This window comes from Mya arenaria, chromosome 13, assembly GCF_026914265.1.
Source record: "Mya arenaria isolate MELC-2E11 chromosome 13, ASM2691426v1".
Classification (NCBI taxonomy): Eukaryota; Metazoa; Mollusca; class Bivalvia; order Myida; family Myidae; genus Mya; species Mya arenaria.
Genome location: NC_069134.1, coordinates 60,970,339 through 60,996,065, shown reverse-complemented (window position 1 = coordinate 60,996,065; position 25,727 = coordinate 60,970,339). Strand labels below are relative to the sequence as shown.

At 35.7% G+C, this 25,727-nt stretch overlaps 1 protein-coding gene and 4 non-coding genes across 6 annotated transcripts; 3 read left to right on the top strand and 2 right to left on the bottom strand.

Annotated features, from left to right (window-relative positions):
• Positions 1-3,947, bottom strand: LOC128213026 (growth arrest and DNA damage-inducible protein GADD45 alpha-like). 2 transcript variants are annotated; one of them, XM_052918507.1, is made up of 4 exons: positions 3,768-3,941; positions 3,164-3,389; positions 1,856-2,096; positions 1-1,405 (listed from the first exon to the last, which is right to left on the bottom strand). In XM_052918507.1, the coding sequence occupies exons 1-3, from the start codon at positions 3,809-3,811 to the stop codon at positions 1,890-1,892; spliced, it is 477 nt and encodes a 158-aa protein (XP_052774467.1). In that variant the 5' UTR covers positions 3,812-3,941; the 3' UTR covers positions 1-1,405; positions 1,856-1,889. The 2 variants fall into 2 exon arrangements, with proteins under 2 accessions (XP_052774467.1, XP_052774468.1); XM_052918508.1 differs by lacking the exon at positions 1-1,405 and having other exon boundaries at positions 1,855-2,096; positions 3,768-3,947.
• A 2,131-nt stretch (positions 3,948-6,078) lies between these two features.
• On the bottom strand, positions 6,079-6,150 carry Trnag-ucc (transfer RNA glycine (anticodon UCC)). The gene has a single exon. It is a non-coding gene; the product is annotated as a tRNA-Gly (tRNA).
• A 10,834-nt stretch (positions 6,151-16,984) lies between these two features.
• Positions 16,985-17,056, top strand: Trnag-ucc (transfer RNA glycine (anticodon UCC)). Its single transcript has one exon. It is a non-coding gene; the product is annotated as a tRNA-Gly (tRNA).
• Positions 17,057-17,896: 840 nt separating this feature from the next.
• Trnag-ucc (transfer RNA glycine (anticodon UCC)) lies at positions 17,897-17,968 on the top strand. Its single transcript has one exon. It is a non-coding gene; the product is annotated as a tRNA-Gly (tRNA).
• Positions 17,969-19,459: 1,491 nt separating this feature from the next.
• Trnag-ucc (transfer RNA glycine (anticodon UCC)) lies at positions 19,460-19,531 on the top strand. The gene has a single exon. It is a non-coding gene; the product is annotated as a tRNA-Gly (tRNA).
• Positions 19,532-25,727: the final 6,196 nt, after the last annotated feature.

Genomic DNA, 25,727 nt, shown 5'->3' with positions numbered 1-25,727 from the left:
TTTTTCATATATATTTATTTACAAACACCAAATTTTCACATTATACGCCCATTTGATATAACCATAACCTTAAAAATAATTAACAGCAAGTGTTTATCTTCATAACTGAAAAATAGAATAATAAATCACAATGCTAATTTGAATTCATTATAAAGACAACTGATTCATACTTCATTTTAAAAATATAACTGTTTTTTTCAAACCACATCTGGAAAATACCAGAAACTTAAACCATGTTGTTTTCTTGGATATAGTTCGCATAATGATTTGTAAACAAGAGAGTTTTTTGCCTATAACAGGATTTAAACAATGTCGTTAAACACACCTAAATAATGAATTATAATACACAAACAACAGCCAAGAAAAAGCAGTGTTTTATAACTGATATAAGTACATCTTAATAACTGATAAAAGTACATCTCATATACATTCAAAAATAATAACCAAATTGGCGTTAACATATACATGAACAACTTAAAATACTTCTTGCATATGACCCCAGCCCTGGGATTCAGTTATGGCTAACAGTAGCTTACGTTAGCTCACACTTAATATTGTGTATCCCTGCTGCATCACAGCCATTTACTGCGAGCAGGGAACCAATTCACAAACGTATTAGCTACAAACACCCTTAGTGAACGCAGGGAAGGTTATATGCTGGTTATACTATTTTTTCTCTCCTCCCTCCTCTTTACAATGTCCTCTATGAACAAAATGTCAATTTTATACAAAATGACAATGTACAATGACCAATGACCCCTAATGTATGATCCCCTTTAATGACCCTCAACAATTAAAACAACAGTGCACTAAACAGAGCAGCTGCAAAGTCTCAATTAAAGTAAAGGTTTAGAGCAAGTTATACATCCAATAGCATCATAATCAGTTCATCGAAATAAGGAACTTCCTGAAACACCCCACGTTTATGCAACAGCTTTTATTTAAACTGATGCGGATAAACAATATCATAATTATGCTTTAAGCAAAGAACATTGTAATCGATCAATCTGATTAGTTCTTCTAGAATGCTCCATATCGTCATTGGACAAAGTTATTTATAGGCACAATCAAGGAACGTAACACAGTTTTAGTTACACAATGTGTGTTCCCAAAGGGGATAGCTTCGTCCTAGATTATGATTCTAGTGTCATGATAATCCATAACACCAGTTTCTTCTTTCCAAACAAATGTTCCATATTCCATTCTTGATGGTCCTTTTTCCGTTCCACGTGCATTTTTTTTGGTGGTCGTCCAAATGATACGGATGACTGAGTTTCGCCGGTCGTCCATTTGATACGGATGACCGAGTTTCGCGGCATTGGCTGCAGGGTTATATACACTCAACGGGTTCTGAACCTCTTTTTTTCTTCATGTTTCGGATTTTAACCTTTTTATTGGTATTTTCCTGAAAAATAAAAAATGAGACCCCATTTAAAACGGAATTTAAATCATGACATGATAATTGATATGCACTCTCATTTCCAAAATGTATTCTAGATTTTGACTGTTACGTCACGAGAATAACTTTAAAAATAAAATATAGATCAATGCATGAGTCCGTTCCAGATTTTGTCCTACCAAACGAAACAGAACATTGAACAGTTTAAGTAACTGGGAGGTAGTATTTTAACATGCACTTAAAGAATCATAGCTCAGAAGCATATGGAAAGTTACTCATACATCAAATGCTTGCGTCACGGAACAAAAACAATTAGCAAACAATTAGCAGACATCTTCATTACAGAAAACAATGACCCATTTCCCCCGTTTTTGTAAACCATTTTTTATCATTTTCCCGATTGTTTGTAAACCGCTAAAAAGTATAAAATGGTAACATTTCACAGTTTTTACATACCTACTAATGGTGAATGACCTTCTGTAAACTCTCTTCAAATAGGCAGGTCTAACTGCGTGACTTGTTTAGACCAGATGAAATCCAGCAATCGATGCTCGTGCTTATTGATGTGAGGCTTGGGCGGCCACTCGACCAACACACAGGAAGTGTCAAGAGTGGGCGTGGTCACAGGGTTGTCCATCTCGCTCTTTAACTGGGCATCCTTGTTCAACAGGATTCCCATCTTCTCGCTGTTTTTGATCTGGAAAAGAAGAAATACAGATGTTAGAGACCAAAACAAAATTAGCAAACAATATATCAACCACGTGTCACATTAAATTGCCTATCATAAACGCTTAAAATCTACTTCGGACGCCACACATTTTGACCAGCTCAATTGCGTTCATACCCCGATAATGACATCAACCCCGCGATTCATTCCTTAAATGAACATTACAGGGACAGATCCAGGATTTGACGTTTAAGGGGGCGTTACTGAAGGGCGTTACCTTAGCCTTGCGCCCCTTCCCAAGAACAAAAATTCATTTGGTTTATAGTGATGGAAGGGGGATTCGGAGCACATTTTAACAATCTCTAGTCCAAAAGAATGCATTTAGAGGCGTTTTTGTTTACTCCTAGATTAAAACAAACTAGGTCGATATTTTTTTATTATTTTTTTTTTTTTTTGGGGGGGGGGGCGGGGCGCCCTCTCCCTGGATCCGCTCATGACAGGGACAAGCCCAATAGTCAAAATTTCAAGTTTAAGTATTCTTTGCAAAGAAACAAAACGCATGTGTTTACTTAAAATTAATTTTGCGCTCCCAGAACTGTTCGAGGACGTGATTATATTGACATGGCCAACATCCGTAATCGCTCTGAATTTCTCGGAAGGAGTACAGCAAACATGTGCGTCGTTAATGATCTAGACTTCGTGTACTTTAATCCCATCATGTTCTAGGAAGTTAAATGTCTACACGGGGAAACACCAGTAGGCCTGATACGCGGAAACCGAGTTGTACTTCCTTAAGTTAAAAATGTAATACCATACAACTCTTCGTTAAATGAACCTTTATCAAATGCACACAAAGCGTGATAAATAATAACATTTAACCTTTGTAGTGGCTTGCATTCAACTCATCCTGATTTTTAACTTCATAAATTTACGTAATTAACATTGCAAAGAACGACTACTCTCGGTTAAAAAGGAACAAGTCACGATTTCATTGTAGATACGAATCTAAATGAGTGTACAAAGTTGAATGAATTTAAATAAATGCTAATACTAACTTTTTCACCACGATGACTATTTGACAAGCTACACAACCGTACCTTGATGACTTGTATGTCGTTTTCAAGGCAGTACGCCTCAATGAGCTTGTGTTGCATGGACGTTGTGATGTCCGCAGGCGCCGTTTCCGGTAGCACGCACACCATAACCTCTTCCGGTCGCGTGGTGAGACGGCTGGCACTATCGAACACACCACAAACAAGCCTTCCGTCGTCCCTCGCTCTCACTAGGACCTTACACAGGCATTGGCCTGCAGACTTCTCAATTCTGGAATAATAAAAAATATATATTAGAATTTGATATATAACATACTTCATTTAAATACTTATATGTTTATAGCACATCAAAATAAATTCATATCAGTGCTACTAGAGAGAAAGTGTAACTGTAATAATGGTGACCCCCCCCCCCCCTACCCCCGGAGGGGAGGGGATAAACACCTTAGACATTTCCATATATATATATACACAATAATAATTATAACATGCAACTCAAGTGTTGTTTCCCAGGAAACGCAGGTAACCAGTTGTGCAATACTATTATCATCAAAAGCTTTAAGACCACCTTAGCCGATCAATAGGACACGTGGAATAAATTATATATACAAATAATGCGACAAAAAGAAGAAAAAAAGTAGAAACTTACTTTTTCTCAGGCATGCTGATTTCTTCGTGATCTGGTAGCGTCATTTTTAGTCCAAAATTTGTTAAAACACTGCTTTAATCACAAAAATAAACTGTTGGTAACTATACGTCCTAACTTTTTGCAATAAGACTTTGGAATGTCAGATTAAAGCACACTCACATGGTTTCTATCGGTAATCAGGACTTCCCCTATTGCGTGTAAAAACTTGTCGGCCGGGAAACACCTTGACCTCAGCTCTGATTGGCTTAACACCTGCGCAATTCACTGATGTAAAATTGTGGAATTCCGTATTGCATTATACGTTCACAGGAATGATTTTGATTTTAGACACTAGATAAGATTCATTGTGGATTCTTTTAGCCATATGTAAAAGAAAACTTGGAATAACCGATGAAAAAGGTCATATAAATGTGAAAAATGGCATGCGGTAGGTCAAATTCTCCCAACCTTGTAGGTCACGTGATCGTGGGAATTTCCAAAATCAGAAACGTAGAGAAATCGTTGAAGTTATTGCACAACGTTGTGTTACGAAGCTTTCTATCCCGGGAAGCCGAGCCCGGACCTGTTTAGCTAGAATTCTATTTTTAGATATTACGTTAGATAAACGTTTTCCAAGGCCAAATCCATGATGGACTCGCCAGCGTGGAGGCCACGTTATAAGTAATATTGATATACTTAATAATTTGACTTGCTGTCATCTGACTTTCAAAGGGCGGCTGATGCAATTAGATACCGAATTTCAATTGGGTCATACTTTGTTTCTGGGGATCTTCGTTACCCGTGGAGCGTTAATTAGTACCAGATTTTAGGCATCTTATACCTAGGGGCAGGGTGCGTTTTTAAGCCACACCCTATAAGCGACGCCCCACCCTCCCCCACAAAAAAAAATAAATATATAAAAATACATATATATCTATACATAAAAAATAGATGAATAAGAATAAATAAAAATCCCCAGGCTTACTTATATGATGGGGGAACTGTAAATTGTAATAGCTAACAAGAATTATACATATTATCCTATTATTCTATAACCTTTGTACTAGAAGTCTATAAAATGTATAATTCTTGATAGTTATTACTAGTAACAGTTCCCCCCATCATTATTAATAAGCCTGGGAATATTCATTTATTTTTTATATATTTGTTTGTTGTTGGTGTTGTTTAAATTGGGGGAGGGAGGGGGCGTGGTCATAGGATGTGACATATCAACGCACCCTGCCCCTGTGGTATAATACATAAACTTTCCTAAAACCGTAATATTTAGAGAACGACTAAAATGTACGTGGATTTCTTGACGAAGTTGTCAACGTGTATCTCCATATTCTTAGAATACAACAATACTGAGAATCGATAACAAAACACTGAATGACATTCTGTAGCTTCATGTCGAATTTTAGTACTACATCTATGCAGTTTAGTTCAAACATATTTGTTTTCGTAAATTTACATAATTTAGGAGCAAAAAATACAATAAAGAATATAGGATAGGAAATCAAGTTTGGCAAACTTTTGTTAATTCCTCCCCCTCCTCCTTTCATATTTGCAATTTCGTATCGGAACAATTGTGTGGGTATTATGAAACAGTCTACTTGTTTGTAAATTATTCAAGGGCGAAATCTTGTGGAATGTGTTTATTACGTAAAGATTCTTTCGTAAGAGTACGCCAGTTTTTATCAGTGTTTAGGTTATTGTTGGCGCGAGTATACATACATTAAAGGGGAAGCTAATGTTGTTTTTTGAACAATTATATCATACTCAGTAATGCCAATATTTGCAAGAAAGACAACTCCAAAATCAGATGTCTGCAATATGCTGGTATGAGTTGTACCGCTTGTTGTCAATCGTTACAGGCAATGTAATAACATTATTATTTTTGAATTACGTGGTTTGATCAATCAGTTTTTTTACTATTGTAGAAATGCGCTTCTATATGTCGTGTTGAACTCGAAATAATAAAAAATGAACCCTTTTTTAAATAATTAGATAAAAATCGTTTTTTTTTTTACACGCTACCCTATATTCATAAAGAAATACTCTTATTTCTTCTATAATTTACCCTTTATTTCACATATGCGTCCGTCGGAAATCAAACATTAATCGATTTTGGAAGTATTCTTTACTTTAGAACACCGATGCTCCATGTAATTATATACCTAAAAAGACACATTTTACGATATCCCTAACATAAACATAACCTTGTAAAAATGCGTCGTCCTGGAATCGATCCAAGGTCGTCATCTTGGTAGGCAAATTTGCTATTACACCAAAGAAATTAATTAATTACATAAACTACACAATTTAAAAAATGTGCGTCGGCCGGGAATCGAACCCGGATCGACTGCTTGGAAGGCAACCATGCTAACCTTTACACCACCGACGCCTCATGCACACATGTGGGATTTAAAAATTGTGCGTCGGCCGGGAATCGAACCCGGATCGACTGCTTGGAAGGCAACCATGCTAACCTTTACTATGGAAGGGTATTTAAGTAAAAAATCAATTCATATAAATGAATTATTCTTGTATGTAAATTACATTAATATTATGGTAAATTTATATTCTATCATTACTGCTAACATGCGCATTCATACTATTGTTACGCACATTTAGAGATGTTACTACATCTTAGTTACAAATAGCTGCCATATATGATATTCATATAAATGTATTATTCTTGTATGTAAATTACATTGATATTATGGTAAATCTTTGTTCTATCATTACTGCTTACATGTGCATTCATACAAATGTTACGCACATTTAGAGATTTTACTACTTCTTAATTCCAAATTGCTGCCATATATTAGAAACTTGTTAATTTTAGATTTTATCTACAGACTGACAAATGTCTGCTGACTACTGCCTAATAACTGCTTGCGTGAATCTGAACGAATAGTTTATTTATAATTCAAATTAATAAGTTAAGGTTATGCTAAGCGAAAACATCCAGTACTATAACACAGCCAGCAAGCAGTAGACAACAAGCATTTGTATAAATCCGTGACGAAGCTAAATTCATATTAAGCTGGGGACCATTATCTTCGGTTGTTTCCGTGATTCGCAAGGTGCGCACCGGTGTTACCTGAAAAAAATACCACGGCAAATTCCTACCGCGAGGAGCGTGTTCCCTCTGGTCGGCCCAGTTGTCTATCCTAAATTATGATCGGACCTGCTTGAGGCCATCAGAATTATTAATGTCGTTCATCTTTGTCGTGATATTTTTTTTTACTTTTATGTTATAAAAGGAAAGGCAATATTACTATATTATAGTATATTCCATACTTTTTTAGGAGTCTATCATGAACTATTTTAATGCAACGTTTATAAATACGTTGAAACTGTTGTCTATCACAGATTATTTAGCTTGACGAAATAGGCTATTGAGCAAACAGATTTTAGGCTTAAAAGTATCACGTTTATGAAACTGTTGTCCGCATCTCAATAATATGTACCTTTTAATACGAAGTTGTTAGTGTCTATCAAAGAAATATTTTAATTGATATTTATGTATGTCATACAAAAATAACCATATCATATACCATTTCTTTTATGGACATTTGAAGGTACATATTAACAAAATCAATTGATATATCTTATTTTTTGCATCAAATATGTTCTTTGATAATATAAAGAAAAGTACATTGATCAAACAAGTGTAAGTGAGAAAGAAATAGAATTGGCTTCAATTGCCAATCAATAATTTCTGCTCACAGTCTGCAGTCTATCACAGATCAATGAGCAATTGCAATGACCAACAGTTAACACAAACGCTTCCGTGGGAGGGGGGATGGCACACCCGGCACATGCCCCATCACTAAAGTCTTCAAAGTTTGCATTCTATCTCAAAGGAGTGGAAATTAATAAACTACACCTTTCAAATGCCATCATGTGCAGGCGATGTGAACTCATAAAAACAACAAATTCAAACAGCGCAACCTCCTTTAATTATGTCCTCTTGATGTTTCTTCATCCGTATATAAACAACAGTTTCCACGTCTTCCAACAATTTCCAATACTGGTGAAAATGTATCCATCATCCGTGTGATATTTGTTGAAAACAAGAAAAGCATACATGCCATAAAACTGAGAAAAAAGTTATTTTCTCCAGTCTTGTAGCAGAACGCAATCCTTGAACATGTGCAAGATATGCCATGAAGTCAATATCACCACTACTTGAAGGCCACCGATGTGTTATGTTCACTTGTATGTCTTCCTGATGTCTTCACAAATTGCTTACGTCTAGCGGACCCTTGGGGGGAGGGGTACGCCCCTTAGGTATGTCCTCTCTTGGGGAGCGGAGTACGCCCCTTAGGTATGCCCTTTCTTGGGGAGCGGAGTACGCCCCTTAGGTATGCGCTTTTTTTGGGGAGCGGAGTACGCCCCATAGTTATGCCCTCTCTAACGTCTATTCCTGGACTCTCCCCTGCTTTTAAGATAAACTTTCATAACCAGTATCACTTATTACCTTATTATTATAATAAAATTCATTAAACTTATCTTGAAGCCATATGATGGCAGATAAACAATGGTTAAAGTTAAATGAACAGTAATGTTCATTTCTATTTTTTTTATTGATAAGATTAATCCCAGTATGAAAGATTCATTTTATATTAGAAAATAAATAAAATATATATGTTTAGGAAAGACAATTAAGAAAACCATGTTTTATGATAGACAATATTTTTTTATGTAAATGATAAATAAGAAAAAATATTCTTATTGTCTATCATGAAATATATATTTCTTATTGTCTATCATGAAAAATATTTCTTACTGTCTATCAAGATTTGTTTTTATTATTGCCTATCATGAAATATCTTTCTGTCTATCATAAATATTATCATATTTTATGATAGACAATAAGAATTTTTTTTTTTTATATTTCTTATTGTCTATCATGAAAAATATTTCTTATGGTCTATCATGACATATTTTTATTATTGTCTATCATGAAATATTTTTCTGTCTATCATAAATTTTAATACATATGTTTAAATTAAATATTTCTTATTGTCTATCATGAATTTTTTTCTTACTGTCTATCAGACATTATTTTCATTATTATCTATCATGAAATATTTTTCTTACTGTCTATCATAAATTTTAATAAATATATTTTATGATAGACAATACGAAAACAAATTATACATAATTACAGTAAAGCAAAAACCATGATTGACTGTAAGAAACTTACTACTTGTGTTTTCATGTAATTATAGGACAAATAAGAAAAATATAAATAATTCTTATTGTCTATCATAAATTTAAAAAACAACAACATATTTTACGATAGATAATAAGAAAAAATCTGGATAAACAGATAAGGCCCGTAAATATGAAAATTTGTTCATGCTCAAGTCAATCGTATGATCAAACTTCAAAAGATTAAAACAGTAAAATGCTTAATGTTTTACTGATTTTCAATATTCCAACTCATTTTGGCTCAAGTTAGGCTCTTCCCATCTTTAATTTAGACAAGAGACATAGTGGTCCTACATCGCTCAACTTATTAAAGGGTTACAAAAGAACCATTGCAAATAATCTTTGTGAAATAGCCACCTCAGGACCGCTAAGACACACAAGGACATGCAAAGACACCTCAACTTTAAGGGAAAGCTACTTTAAAGCACTGTACTAGGTATTAAGCAGTTAAGAACTAAAAAAAAATATCACATAAAATCATTTTTACCGGTTAAAATCGTTTTTGTTTGTAATAATTACAAAAATGTAGAAAGGGCTCAAAGTCTCAACCAAATGTTCCCCTTTGTCTTTACTGGTTTAGAATGTCTATTTCTATGTTATTAACCTTGCCGGATCAAGTAGAAATTGATCTTATTAACCCTTATTAACCCTACCCTGGCCCTAAATCCTAGTGGTTATTTAGGTTTGTCGTCAACCAATTAACTGTTAGTGTTTCTTATGAAACAGTACCTCTCATGGCACTCATAATATGCATGGACTATTTAACACTATTAAAACACGTTATTTAGATTTTGACGGACTAAAACATTATAATTGATGTCTTTCAGTACATATTTTAAAGCTTTGAAATAGATTACCCACTACTGTTAGTGTCTTTGTGTCCTAGCTTGTGTGTCTTGGCGGTATTTACCAATAATAGTTGAGCTAAATTTTGCCCCCTCCATTTGTGATTTCTTGGTTAGATATTTTATTATTTTTCCAGTAATGCATATATACCTGGTGATGATTGAACCCGTGACACTAGAAATCCTGCTCTCTACCGCTAACTGAGCTAGCTGGGGACCTCAGAGTAAACAGTGGCTCAGTTAGTAACGGCATGAATTTACATAATTTCAAAGACTTCTCTGCCCCTAAACCAGCCCTTTTTACGATTTTTGATATTTCATGTTGCTGGTGTAGGGCCAGAGGAATTTCTATAGTGAAAATGTGGGACTCTCCTCCCCCTCGCAGGAGAGGAACTTTAAACCACTATATCTTTGTAAAACATCATTTAATAAACATTTTAACACTATGCATCTGTTATATAGATATTATTGAACCTATCTGAACAGAAAAAAATGTTTTGTACACCTCAGATATGTTGTGGTAAAGGTTACAGCAAATATGTATGGCATAAGTACATTTATACATGAGGCATTTGATTTGTCAGATAACTCTGAATTGGATTGCCTCTAACTAAGACCTAATGGTTTAAAAAACAAAAGTTAAAGTTCAGATAGGTTAATAAATATATTGATAATATATTTGTAACATTGAAATATTAATCCAATGCATGGTTACAGAGATATATTGATTTAAGTTCCTCTCCTGCGAGGGGGAGCAAAGTCCCACATTTTCACTATAGAAATTCCTCTGACCCTACACCAGCCACATAAAATATCAAAAATCGTAAAAAGAGCTGGTTTAGGGGCAGAGTAGGCTCAGATTAGGTAAGGGGGGCCAGTCTTGCAAGTTAGACGTGGGTTCAAATCATTGTCCTACACTAGGTATATCTCCATAAAAGTACAATTTACGTCTAAACAGAACTTTATACCGATCGGTTAGTGCAAAACTAAAATTGATTATAAGATTTGCACTGACCAGACAATGTCGATTTCCCTTGAACACTGTAGAACGATTTTGCTTCTTCAGATTTTTAAATTTATATAGAAACTGTGAGATGAATAGTCATTGTTCCAGTTTGCGATGAGTCATTTAACGTGTACAACCCAATTTGTAAAACATTAAAACTTTCGCACAAGTTGCAAGTAAAACATTAAAACTTTCTCACAAGTTGCAAGTCCAATGTATCCGGATTGACGTATCCGAATTGCATGCTTGCGGTCGACAAATATAAACTTCTATTTGGACAAATATATACTCCTGATTAAGACGTAGGAATGTTGCGGCTTGTTTAATGTAATTTTTCAATGTACAATGTATGTTTATTGATATTTACCTCATACGACGTGTATATAATATGTGTTGTTTTGTTATCGTCGTTGTTCATCGTATTATCTGGGGCTGTAGGAATCGGGTAATGTTTATCCATGCACCGTCTCGTCACGGAAAATCCCGAAGTTATGAAGATGCTTGACAGAGTGACCTCCCGTTTATAGCAATTTGCGCTAGAATTTTGTTTTTTTATTACTGGTTCCCTTCCATATCTCGAATAACACTATGCACAATGCTTTGTGCGTTATGAGTGCTTATATTGCAAAAATCAGAACATTGAATTTGTGTATTTCTAATTGATATAAGGTAGAAGTGCAATTTTAACATTAGAATCTACATGTTGAAGGAAAGTTTGATTATGCTGCATGCAGAAGTAATGAAGCAACACAATGAACTCGCTCAATTACATGCACGAATAAGACGGTTATTATTTACACGCAATAGCATGCATAAACATCTTGGTAATAATAATAGAATGTCGATTTACCATTTGAGACTATGCAGTTGTCACTAGTATGAATACACATGTCACTAGTATGAATACACATGTTAGCAGTCATGATAGAATATATATTTACCATAATATTAATGTAATTTACATACAAGAATAATGCATGTACATGAATTGATTTTTTACTTAAATACCCTTCCATACTTTACACCACCGACGCCTCATGCACACATGTCGGACATAATAAGTCAAAAGTGTGCAGTAGCCTTGTGACATACGACGTTCGATTGCAATCGATTGAAATTTTAAAAATAAGTAGGCAATTCCGAACTGGTGTCATTTGCCCTTTAAGGTAACTCTTTATTTTTCGTTTATATTAATGGTATTTTTTTTTTATATAGAACATTTCAAAATCCACAATATTTTTTGAAAATTGAACGCTGGAAACGTTTAAAGTGACACTCTTATTCAAAATCAATACATACACATGCATAACAAACATAGATTTAGAGGGATAAAACTTTAACTTACTAAATCATGCATTTATGGAAAATATTAATTACTGATAACAAGTTTATAACCGTGTACTTAATAGCTGAAAACGCAAAATTATGAAATGATTGGTGAGTGCTAAAATATTTACTGTGATCTACTATAGTCACAAAAGGTAGATATACCGTGTTTTCTGCACCTTTTTCAATTAAACTTGTAATCCTTCATACGATCCATTGTTTTCGACATTTCTTTTTCTTATTTTGGTAAATGAAAACAATTGTATAAACTATGGCAAATCTTTTGGAGTAAAAGTTCATCTTTAAATTATTTAAAGATGAACTTTTACTCCCAAAAGATTTGCCATAGTTTATACAATTGTTTGACTCCCAAACATGGTTAAAGCAGATACACTTTGGTATTTATGGTAACCCCGGGTTGACTCTTTAAAGCTGCACTCTCACAGATTGAACGTTTTGACAACTTTTTTTTATTTTTTTGCCTTGGAACAAGCCAATTTATGCCAAAAAACATGGAAACCAGTTATATAAGACTGCTGACAAAAAAATCAGATCGCAGATTTTTGTAAACTAGTTCAAAAACTGATGTTTTATGCATTTTTCTTAAGCCATAAATTATTAATTTTCGAACGGAAATATGAAAATGGTACGATCTGAGTTTTTGTCAGCAATCTTATATCATTGGTTTGCAGATATTTACGAATAAAATTTGCCCTTTCCGAGACAAAAAGTAAAAAAGTTGTTAAAATGGTCAATATGTGAGAGTGCTGCTTTAAGGGCAGACTCCACTAATTAATTATCCTATATATTCACTAGTCTGACAATTGACCGAATTGCATTTAAGATAACACTGATTGCAAGTACGTCATGACCCCAAAGACCATACACAGGTATAAATCTCCACTTGTGTATTCGGAAAAATGACCATATCTGCTGACGAGGACTAACAATGCGTTGAAAATGTCAACAATAAGAACTAGATCTAGCGTATTCAGCCTGTTTTTTATTTCACAAACCACTACCGAATTGGTGTAACTTGCCCTACATCCGAGGTTTTTTTCGATTGAAAATGGCCGAGATGTTTCCAACTGAAGTTCAATAAAGCTGCACTCTCACAGATTGAACGTTTTGACAACTTTTTTTGTCTTGACACGAGCCAATTTTTGCGAAAATCAATGGAAACCAGTAATATAAGACTGCTGACAAAAAATCAGATCGCAGAATTTTATATATAAGTTCAAATATTTATATTTTATGCATTTTTCTTAAACCGTTAGTGACAGTTTAAGCCATAAAACATTAATTCTCGAACGGAAATATGAAAATCTACGATCTGTTTTTTCCAAGACAAATAAAAAAAGTTGTTGGTCAATCTGTGAGAGTACAGCTTTAAGGGCATTTTTGTTGGTAATAAACTAGTTTTGGTTTTAAAATCGGTTTCACGAACTGTGTATTTTTTATTACAGTTTAAGCGGCAAATAAAATAAAAACCAGTTTTATTGATTGTTTTACAAAAACTGAAACTTCCTCTGGAGGCTCTTTCAGTCGGTTCGTTCTATTTATAAACTAGTTCAATTTGAAAAAAAAACATGGCGGACAGTGATCCAACACGCGCCGGAACACCATTTAGTTAAAACAAGCAATTGACCATCTGCGATGTCATTGTTTTGAAGAAATTCAGAAGTAATGACTACATCATGCTGGTGAAATTGTACATAAAACCATGCATTTGTAACTTCAAACAAAACTTTTGAAACAGGTTTCCAAACCGCAGAAACCAAAATTAGTTTGGGATGAATAAAAAAGCCTATATAAAAGGGGTGCTAATATTGTTTTTCAACAATTGTAGCATCATTCGGAACTCCTCGGCCATTTTCCATCGAAAACAACCTCGGATGTATGCCGGTGCATGAGTAGAAGTAGTTCGGCTAATAATTATAATAGTATTTATAAATAGTAGTGTTTAAACCTGTATGTGTATGTCTCAGTTTAAAATGATTGCCAGTGAAGTTTTTATTTGCATAAATAATTCAAATTCTCAAAAATAGAATCATAACTTTAAACTGCTAAGTTGAAATAACTACACAATCTGCTTGAAAAGTAGTAAATGTAATGTATTCTGACATTGTAAACCACCCATATACAGCCGAGGTTGTTTTCTATGGAAAATGGCCGAGGAGTTCCGAATGTTATAGTATACGGAGTTAATACCATAATAGGCAAGAAGGACAACTCCAAAATGAAATGTGTCCAATATGGTCCTGTCAGTTATACCGCTTGGTAAACCTGTAAGTGTTATTATCCTTGCAAAGGCCGCCAATATACTAGGATTAAGAACAGGGCCATGTGATATTTATTATTATTTTTTTAGTATTCAAAATTACTTCGTATGGCCAAATAGTATATAGTTTTACTTTTGTAAAAATGCGCTTAAACTCGAAATTATGAAAATGAAATAGAGCCTCTTCTCCAAATAATTGCATTTTTTTTAAATGTGCGCGTCGGTTAAAGACGCACTCTTACGCCCAAATAAGATTTACCACAATTAATAATATTGTTTAAATAAAAGGGATGCATTAATAAATGTCGAAACAATGGTTCTGATTAAGGATACCGAGTTTAATTAGAAAGAAATGAGCATTAAACACGTTAATTCTACCGTATGAGACTATAGTAGATCACAGAAAATCATTCATCATTCACCAATCATTTAATATTTTTGCGCTTTCTGCTATTAAATACACGGTTACAATCTTGTTATCAGTAATTAATATTCTCCATAAATGCAATATTTTGTAAGTACTAAAAGATTTATCACTCAAAATTGACGTTTGTTATACATGTGTATGCATTTATTTTGAATAAGAGTATCACTTTAATAAAGAAATATCCTTATTTCCTGCATATTCTACGCATTATAAAATATGCGTCGGCCGGAAATTGAACCCGGATCGACTGCTTGAAAGATTTTTGTTCAACGGACGCTCAAGGCAATTATGTTTTTGAAAAACACATTATATATTTGCACCTCAACTTTACTTATTTAAATGAACTGCCTTTCGGCAATTGCGAATATTTACCGATAAACGCAACTTCTCCGGATATGATCGGATCGTGAATCATCGGATAAAAGGGGATATATATATATATACATTTGTATGTAAATTGAAATTTGTTTATCCTGATATTGTTTGTAATTTGTCAGCAGTTCCCGAAAAACGTGTATGAACATGCAAGAAAGTGTTAATTTATTATATGTTAAATGTATTGTTGTCATTAGTGTTTCAACATGTTTTACGTTTAAAAGTGATTTATAGTGAGTGTGTTTTTTTTACCCGCGTTATTGTTACGTAATTTCATAAACTGTTTCCGGTTATAGTCATGTTATTCCTTTTACAGAATGGATGAGAAAGAATGTAGTATTTTTTTAACAATTCTTGAATAAAACAATGAATTATTGGTGCAAATGTAAATAATGAATTGCGAGATTGATGTCAGTATCAGATTATGAACGCAGTTGGGCTGGTTAAAGCGTGTGGAGTCCGAATATGCGTCGACTGGTAATCGAACCCGGATCGACTGCATGGAAGGCAACCATTCTAACCTCTACACCACCGTCGCTTCTATTTATTACAAAATGACCTGAGAAAGTGTGCACTATGCATGGAGTTAAATGGAAAACATTTTGGACGTTTATAAAATAATATTATATAATATACATCATGTGTTTCCGATCTCCAAAAGATCACTGTGTCGGGTTTAACATGATTAAAATGATGTGACCAAACTGAGGCTGTTCCACTCGTGAAAAAATTGCTTTTCATGATCATTCTTATCTTACAACGAATTCAACAAATATCATCTATGAAATGTTTTCAAGAGGACAGTGCCAAACTGAAATAAATATTTATTTCTGCAGACGTTTCCTTTTATATTGGATCATATCAATATAATAATTGTGCTGTTTATAAACGACATTTAAGGCGGACTTTCGCTTAAATATAGGTCACATCATTTAAGCATATTTTATACACATGTACTCGTACTGCACACAAAACAATATTTTTGGTCCGTACCGTATAATAAGAGGCGTCGGTGGTGTAAAGGTTAGCATGGTTGCCTTCCAAGCAGTCGATATGGGTTCGATTCCCGGCCGACGCACATTTTGATACACTTGTATGTTCTTTATGCCATGAATATCGTATACTGTGTCTTACTTAGGGATATATGGGGGCCTTACATGGAGCGTCGGAATGAACTGTTAGAAATGTTTCCTCCCAATCCGTGTGATTTATAATGTGTATATATTGAAATAAATAAGAATACGTGATGTACAACAAATGTAATACAACGCGTACAATCATAGAGGATTTTTAAAAAAAGCCGTGTATTACTTAAGAATGTGCGGAATAATGGGTTATTATTGTTATCTTTAAAACCGTCAATATCGCTCAATTATAACCAAGGCCTGTGTTCAGACAAACGAAAAGATCATTGTGCCAAGTTGAACATGTTTGAAATGATGTGACCAAACTGAGGCTGCACCACTCGTGAAATCTGCATTTCATGATCACTCTTATCTTACACCAAAATTCAACAAATATCCTCCATGGATTTTTTTCAAAGTGGAAAGCGGCAAACTGAAATATGTATTCATATCTGAATAAATTTCCTTTGAAATTGGACCATATCAACATAATGATTCTGCTGCTTATAAACAACAATTAAGGCTGACTATGGTTTAAATAAAGGTCGCATAATTTCAGGACAAATATTCCCTTTTTATTAAGCTTACTGGACATAAATAAATTTTTGGCCGTGGTAAAAAACAACAGGCGTCGGTGGTGTAAAGGTTAGCATGGTTGCCTTCCAAGCAGTCGATCCGGGTTCGATTCCCGGCCGACGCACATTTTAATATTACATGTATGTTATTTAAGCCAAGAATATCGTAAAATATGTCTTGCTTAGGAATAAAAAGGGAGCTTCGACGGTCCAAAGATTAGAATGGTTGCCTTCAAAAAAGTCGATCTGCGTTCCATTCCCGACGACGCCTATTTTTACAATGTGTTTTGTTTTTGTAAAGAACATCGAATACTGTGTCTTTTTAAGGATATAACTATATACATGGAGAGCCGGGATGAACGGTTAGAATTTTTTCCCTCCAATCCGTCGATCTGTGATATATAATGTGCAGATATTGTAAGAAATGAAATATTTTTTACAATACGTAATGTACAAAGCAAATGTTAAAAAAACATGTATGATCGTCGAGGAATATTCAAAAAGCCGTGTATAACTTAAGAATGCTCGGAAAAATGGTTTGATATAGTTATCTCTAAAACCGTTAATATCGCGCGATAATAACCATGGCCTTTGTTCAGACAGACGAAAAGATCACTGTGCCGGGTTTAACATGTTTAAAATGATGTGACCTAACTGAGGCTGCGCAACTCGTGATAATATTGCTTGATAAGATCACTCTTATCTTACACCGGAATTGAACAAATATGCTTTATGATTTGTTTTCTAGAGGACAATGTCAACTAAAATATGTATTTATTTCTGCAGACCTTTTTTATTGAAAAATGGACAGTTTCAATACAATGATTGTGCTGTTTTTAAACAACATTTAGGGCGTACTATCGGTTAAGAATAGGTCGCATAAATTCAACACAATTTATTCCCTTTTTATAAGCGCGTACCTCACGGACAAAGATATTTTTTTTGGCTTTACTCTGTAGTAAAAGGCGTCGGTGGTGTAAAGGTTAGCATGGTTGCCTTCCAAGCAGTCGATCCGGGTTCGATTCCCGGCCGACGCACATTTTTATATTATATAGTTTATGTCATGAATATCGTCATATGTGTCTTGCATAGGAATATACAGGGAGCTTCAGCGTTATATAGTTTTGTATGGTTGCCTTCAAGAAGTCGATCTGCGTTCGATTCCCGACAACGCTTAATTTTTAATGTGGTCTTAATGTAAGAATATCGCATTCTGTGTCTTTTTATGGACATTAGTACATGGTGCGCCGGGGTGAGCGGTTAGAATTGTTTCCAGCCAATCCGTCGATCTGTGATTTATAATGTGTAGATAATCTTAGAAAGAAGAGTATTATTAGAATAAGTAGTGTATAAAACAACCGGTTTAAAATGCGCATAACCTTCGAATATTTTCTAAAAAGCTATGTATTACTTAAGAATGCTCGATTTATTATAGTTATCTTTAAACCCATCCATATCGCGCTTAAAAAACTAAGGCCTATATTGAGACAATCGAAAAGATTACTGTGCCGGGTTTAACAACGTTGAAATGATGTGGCCAACCTCAGAGGCTGCGCCACTCGTGAAAACATTGCTTTTTATGATCACTCTTATATAACACCAAAAGTCAACAAATATCCTCCATAGTTTTTTACCAACAGGGCTGCGACAAACTGATATATGCATTTATCAATGCAGATTCTTCCTTTGAAATTGGACCATATCAATGTCACAGGGTGAGAAAAACGTGCAGCCAGACCGGGGCTCGAACCCGGGACCCGTCGCTGACTGAGGTACCGGACCGCTTACACAACGTTTCAACAACTGCAAATGTAAGTATACCGTGACATACTCACCTGCCACGTTGGAATTCGTTCCCGAATTAACCGGAATAAGAACAAGGTTAACATAATCTCGACGAAACCACGGATAGAATATTGAGTATATATATATATACAGACACTGTCCCTCGTTTGGCGCCATTTGTCACAGGGTGAGAAAAACGTGCAGCCAGACCGGGGCCTTGATCGGGGACCCCTTGTTGACAGGGAGAGTGCTTTACCGACTGAGCTACCGGACCGCTGAAACACCTTCTCAAAACCTGTAAAGGTACGTATACCGCGACATACTCCCCCGCCAATTTGGAATTCGTCCCCGAATTAACAGGAGTGAGAAAAAGGTTAACATGATCTCGATGAAACCACGGGTATGACATTGAGTATATATACAGACACGGCCCCACTTTTGGCGCCATTTGTCACAGGGTCGCAAAAACGTGCAGCCAGACCGGGGCTCGAGCTGGGGACACCTCGCTGACAGGGCGATTGCTTTACAGACTAAGCTACCGGACCGCTCACACACATTCTTAACATTGGTAAAGGTAAGTTTACCGTAACATAAATGCAATGTTTGTGCTGTAATTAAACAACATTTAAGGCGGTCTTTCGTTTAAATATAGGTCGCATATTAATTTCAGCACAGATATTTGCTTTTATATGCGCATACTGCACACAAAACAATATTTTTGGGGCCGTTTCGTGTAATAAGAAGCGTCGGTGGTGTAAAGGTTAGCATGGTTGCCTTCCAAGCAGTCGATCCGGGTTCGATTCCCGGCCGACGCACATTTTTAAATTGCTTGTTAGGAATATAAAGGGAGCTTCGATAGATTAAAGTTTAGCATGGTTGTCTTCAAAGAAGTCGATCTGCGTTCCATTCCCAACAACGCCAATTTTTACACTGTGGTTTTATGTAAAGAAATCCACATACTGTGTTAAGTACATGGGGCGCCGGGGTGAACGATTAGAATTGTTTCCTCCCAGTCCGTCGATCTGTGATTTATAATGTGTAAATATTCTAAGGAATAAGAGTATTTTAAGAATACATAGCGTAAGAAACAAATGTTATATAACGCGCTTAACCGTCGAGGAATATTTAATAAGTCGTGTATAAATTTGGAATGTTCGGAATAATGGTTTATTAGAGTAATATCGCGCATAGAAAACCAAGGCCTTTGTTCAGACAATTGAAAAATGTATTTATTATTGCAGGCTTTTTCTTTGAAATTTGACCATATCAATGTCTCAGACGAGAAAAATGTGCACCCAGACTGGGGCTCGAACCCGGGAACCCTCGCTGACAGGAGGAGTGTTTTACCGACTGAGACACGGACCGCTTACACTCCTTCTCAGCACATGTATAGGTAAGTATACCGTGACATATTTCCCTCTCCAAGTTGGAATTTGTCCCCGAATTAACAGGAATAAGAACAAGGTTAACATGTTCTCGACGAAACAACGGATATGACATTGAGTATATATACATACACGGCCTCTCGTTTTGGCGCCTTTTATCACAAGGTGAGTAAAAACGTAACGCCAGACCGGGGTTCGAGCCGGTGACACATCGCTGACAGGGCAATTGCCTTATGCTACGTTTACACTATGTTCCCGGTGGCCACGGCAGCCCCGTTTCAGACAACCGTGGAGAAAACGGGATAAACGTTAGACAGCGCGGGGGAACGGGATATGCAAACGTGACAGACCGTTTTTGCCGTGCATGCCGGGCCAGAATTTTAAACTGTCAAAAAAATTGCCACGGCAGCCACGGTGTGGATGAGAAACGTAGTAGGTCGTAGTAAAACGGGGTAAACGCAATGACACGTGACAGTACGTGACAGTACGTAATAGGCCGTTACACAACTTATAAATCGTCCATAGGGGGGCGGGAATATGTAATCCCCGGCATCTGAAGTTCCTTTCTAGTTTTATCACGTTGTGCTTCGTTTTGTCACGGTTTTCACGGCAAGCTAGGGTGGACGATAGCCGTTTCGTTACGTTTCATTTGCGGTGAAAACACAAAATCTTCTTCATCTTTGGAATTCATGTTTACTTGTCGAAGTATTCTGATACAGCGATTGCTGTTGCCTGGGAGATTTTCTTTATACCGTGGACACAAACGTAATCCAAAGCTCTGCGGTGTTCGCGTTCGATGCATAGGAGGCCTTGACAAAATGTGGAAAACGCATCAGACCTAGATGAAGACGTGAACACGTGAGGGATCCTATCAGAACGTATCGGACCGGGACGCAACGTACATGCATCCCTGGTAGACCGCGCCCGGACCTTAGTGCGCCTTGGACGAACCACTTTTTCGCCCCTACGGCTTGTCACGGTTACCTTGATAAAACGTGAGGAAACTTAGAACCTTACAAAACTTTTTAATGGAGACAAAAATGGCCAAAAGCCCACGGCGAAATACGTTTCGGGCAAACGGGGCTGCCGTGGCCACCGGGAACATAGTGTAAACGTAGCATTACCGACTGAGCTACCGGACCGCTCACACACCTTCTCAACACCGGTAAAGGTAAGTACACCTTGACAGGTAATGATCATTTTGCTGTAATTAAACAACAATTAAGGCGGTCTATCGGTTAACTATAGGTCGCTTAATTTCAGCACAACTATTCCCTTTGTTTACGCGCATTCTGCGCACAAAATGATATTTTTGGCCGAATCATGTAAGTAGAGGTGTCGGTGATGTAAAGGTTAGCATGGTTGATGGTTCGATCCGGGTTCGATTACTGGCCGACGCACATTATTAAATTGCTTGTATGTAATTAATGCCATGAGTATCGTATAAGAGTATTGCTAAGTGATAATAGGGAGCTTCGGTGGTTTAAAGTTTAGCATGGTTGCCTTCAAAGGACTCGATCCGCGTTCGATTCCCGACGACGCTTACCTTTACAATGTGGTGTTTATGTCGGGAATATCGCATAGTGTTTCTTATAAAGGATAAAACTACCTTGAGCGCCGGGATGAACAGTTAGAATTTATTCCTTCCAATCCGTCGATCTGTGATTTATAATGTGGAAGAAATAAGAGTATATTAAGAATATGTAGTGTACAAAAGAAATTTTTATAAAACGTGCATAACCGTCGAGGAAATTTTAAAAAGCCGTGTAGTACTAAGAATGTTCGTAATAAAAGTTTATTATAGTTATCTTTGAAACCATCAATATCGCGCTTAGAAAACCAGACAAATGTAAAGATCACTGTGCCGGGTTTAACATGTTTGATGTAATGTGACCAAACTGAGGCTGCGCCACGCGTAAAAGTGTTGCTTTTTATGATTTCGCATTTCTTTTACCGAAATTCAACAAGTATCTTCAAAAGATTTTTTCCAAGTGGACAGCGGCAAACTGAAATATGTTTTCATATCTGAATAATTTTCCTTTAAAAGTGGACCATATCAATAAAATGAGTGTGCTGCTTTTAAACAACATTTAAGGCTGACTTTGGTTCAAATAAAGGTCGCATAATTAAATAATACGGAGCTTCGGTGGTTTAAAGTTTAGCATGGTTGCCTTCCAAGCAGTCGATCCGGGTTCGATTCCCAGCCGACGCACATTTTTAAATTGCCAGTTTGTAGTTGATGCCATGACTATCGTATAATGTGTCTTGCTTAGGGAAATATAGGGAGCCTAGTTGGTTTTAAGTTAAGAATGGTGGTCTTTAAAGAAGCCGATCTCTGTTCAAATCCCGACATCGCCCTTTTTGCAATGTGATGTTTATGTAAGGAAGATAGCATGATGTGTCTTTTTAATGATATAAGTTCATGGAGCATCGGAGTGAACGGTAATAATTGTTTCCTCCCAATCCGTCGATTTGGTATTTATTTTGTGCAAATTATGTAAGGAATAAAAGTTTTTTTTTTGTTTACGCAGTGTAAAAATTCGCTTAACAGTCGAGAAGTTCTGAAAAAGTTCAGTAATTTGGAGGAGGGCCTTTCTTTTTTATTATTTCGTGTGTATGATGCCATCTAGACGCGCATTTCTACAACATTATAGACAGATTGGTCTTACAGCCAAAGCTAAAATAAATAATTACATTGCCATCCCTAGTTCATTTCAAATATGCGATCTTTGCAGACTTATTATTACAACTAAGCGGTATAACTGCTAGCAGCCTATCGCAAACTTCTCAAGTTAGAGTTGTCCCTCTTGGATATTTTTCTCAACGTGCCCCTCTTATGCAAATTTGGATCAACAATACAGTCGAACCCCGTTGGCTCGAAATCGTTTTGCTTGAACTCATCGTTGGCTCGAACTAGCTTTAAAGGACCAATTTATTTGTACTGACGGTTGATACTCCCGCTTGGCTCGAATTTCAGAGGCTCGAGGTATTTTCGCCGGGGAATGGGAGTTCGAGCCAACGGGGTTCGACCTCATATTGAAATGATGTTTATTCCCTCAATCAGTTATTTAATCCAATGTTCTCACCTAGTATAGACTACATTTACGAAATAATCTCATTCAAATACTACGGAAATAAACCGAAAGTCATCTTTTCTTTTACGTATACTAATTTGTTTTTTTAATATATAAATATAAATATAAATATATAAATATAAATATATAAGAAAATGAGCCAAAAGTCATCTACGAGTTATACATATATATATATATATATATATATATATATATATATATATATATATATATATATATATATATATATATATATATATGTGTATAACTCGTAGATGACTTTTGGCTCATTTTCTTATATATTTATATTTATATATTTATATATATATATATATATATATGTATAACTCGTAGATGACTTTTGGCTTTCTTTCCGCTGTAGTAAAATGGCCCCACATTTCACACGTATTCCTGCTGTGAATGACTAATACATTATCCGGACAAAACAATATTGCAAGTTATGTAATTAAGAAGATCGATTAATTGCCACGCGTCTTGAAAAAATCTGCGATCACCCATGTCATGTCCCGTGTACACACAATGTCCACATGTAAATGAGCCGATTGCCGTCAAACATTTTATTTCTGTTTCATTTAATAGATTGCCTATTATTGATTGCATAACTTCCCCAGTCTTGTCATTTAAGGGACCTCAATTCATTAATCACATCAATAAATTCAATAATAGCACTTAAATGCACGTGCGCATTGTGCTCAGCGTCTGTCAGACGGTTGCGCCCGTGTACATTTATATTTACGACCTCTATCTCCCGAAAGACCCTTTTTTCCAATGCTAACATCATCAGTCAAGAGTTATAATGGTGGGGGTGAAAGAGGGCCATTTCCTGGGAGGATATTGTTTCATTAATTAAGGTCTGTTTTGGCGACATTGGTCTGTGATCAAATAAGGGAAGCTTGATAACTTACAAAATGGATTACTGACTGAAACCCTAGAAATATATTTATAATATCTAAACAAACAACATAAAAAGTCATCTAAATCACAATGGTTTTATGACAAATTATTACACAAAACAGTTTTGTTCAACGTACATTTTTTCGACCGTCCGTCCGTCTGTCAATTCATTCGCCATTTTGTCGTCTGCTTCAGTATTTGGTGAGGTTTTTGGGACTGCTCAAATTAAATCTTTGACAGAAGACTATTTTCAAACCAATGCAGGAGCATAATGAATTGAGGGTGTCGTCTGCACTGACAGTTATTAATAGAAATTTTATGTTCATAATAATGGAGATAAGTAATATATTCGGTGTGTCGTCTGCACAATATCCGCCATAAACAAAAATAATACATTAATAATAATGCAGGCTCATAAAGTGTGTCGTCTGCATGATATGTGTTAACAACACAAAATATATTTTCATAATAATGCAAGTTGTTGATGTATTCAGTTTGTCGTCTGCATATTAATTCAGTGTTTTATCAAATGGTATGACCCCCAACCATCTGCTTATTTTTAACATACTGTTATGTTTATTTTGAAATTTCCGTGTAAGATCCTTATATATTTCACTGAGCGAGCACAAAGAGCTATGTTTGCACGAGAGATGTAGTGAACTTCGTTGACAAATTTCGTCACAGTCCAGTGCGCACTGACGTTTGATTTTGAAGTGACAGTGGGCTAAAATTTCAAAACAGTGGAATATATAAATCTGATATTTCACAATGCAATGTGTTTTATGTTATTGTAACAATGATTTGTGAAAGTTGACAACAAAGGTTCTGTTCTGTTCTGTTCTCTGTAGTTCTATAACATATTGACGTTTATACAAATTGACACCTAATCCTCTAACGACTGCCTCTTGTGTGACCTGAATGAAGTTAAATTCTTTCAGGGTCAGGATGAATCAGGGGGATCCGATGCAGAATAAGGCCCATAATTAATAATTGATCGAAATAATTTGCGGCTAAGTCATTAATAACTAATTTAATTATAAATAGAAGTCTCATTATATCGGATTTCACTGGAAACCGATGCAATTAAATTTCAGTTATAGGGCATCTTTGAACAAATAATTATGAAAGCAGCATGCAGCACTAACATAGAAGACATTGATAAATGAGTGTCGGGCTTTAAAAACAAGGCGCTAACAGATCTCATATCCATTATCTTTTACCAGAAATCCAATTTTTTACGCAATTTTAACAGTGAAAATTGTCTGTAACCCCTTCGACAACAAGAAGGAAGGAAGGAAAGAAGGAAGGAAGGAAGGAAAGAAGGAAGGAAGGAAGGAAAGAAGGAAGGAAGGAAGGAAGGAAGGAAGGAAGGAAGGAAGGAAGGAAGGAAGGAAGGAAGGAAGGAAGGAAGGAAGGAAGGAAGGAAGGAAGGAAGGAAGGAAGGAAGGAAGGAAGGAAGGAAGGAAGGAAGGAAGGAACTTAAAACCTGATATTTTTCTCCAATATTTTATATAATGGTTATGGTATGCAATAACCAAAAAAAGGGGCTGCAGTGTCGCAAGGAGCTTTGTGTTTGAGATTATATTTTGTCTGCTTGCCAAGCCTCTGTTTAAACCCACTCACACACAACTGTACTC

What these genes read in the sequence shown, in the direction of transcription:
- LOC128213026 (XM_052918508.1), bottom strand. Translation starts at nt 3,811, where the DNA reads ATGACGCTACCAGATCACGAAGAAATCAGCATGCCTGAGAAAAA. An exon ending in ATCAGCATGCCTGAGAAAAA is followed by an intron (nt 3,390 to 3,767) that starts GTAAGTTTCTAC and finishes TTATTATTCCAG; the next exon opens with AATTGAGAAGTCTGCAGGCC. An exon ending in ACGACATACAAGTCATCAAG is followed by an intron (nt 2,097 to 3,163) that starts GTACGGTTGTGT and finishes CTTCTTTTCCAG; the next exon opens with ATCAAAAACAGCGAGAAGAT.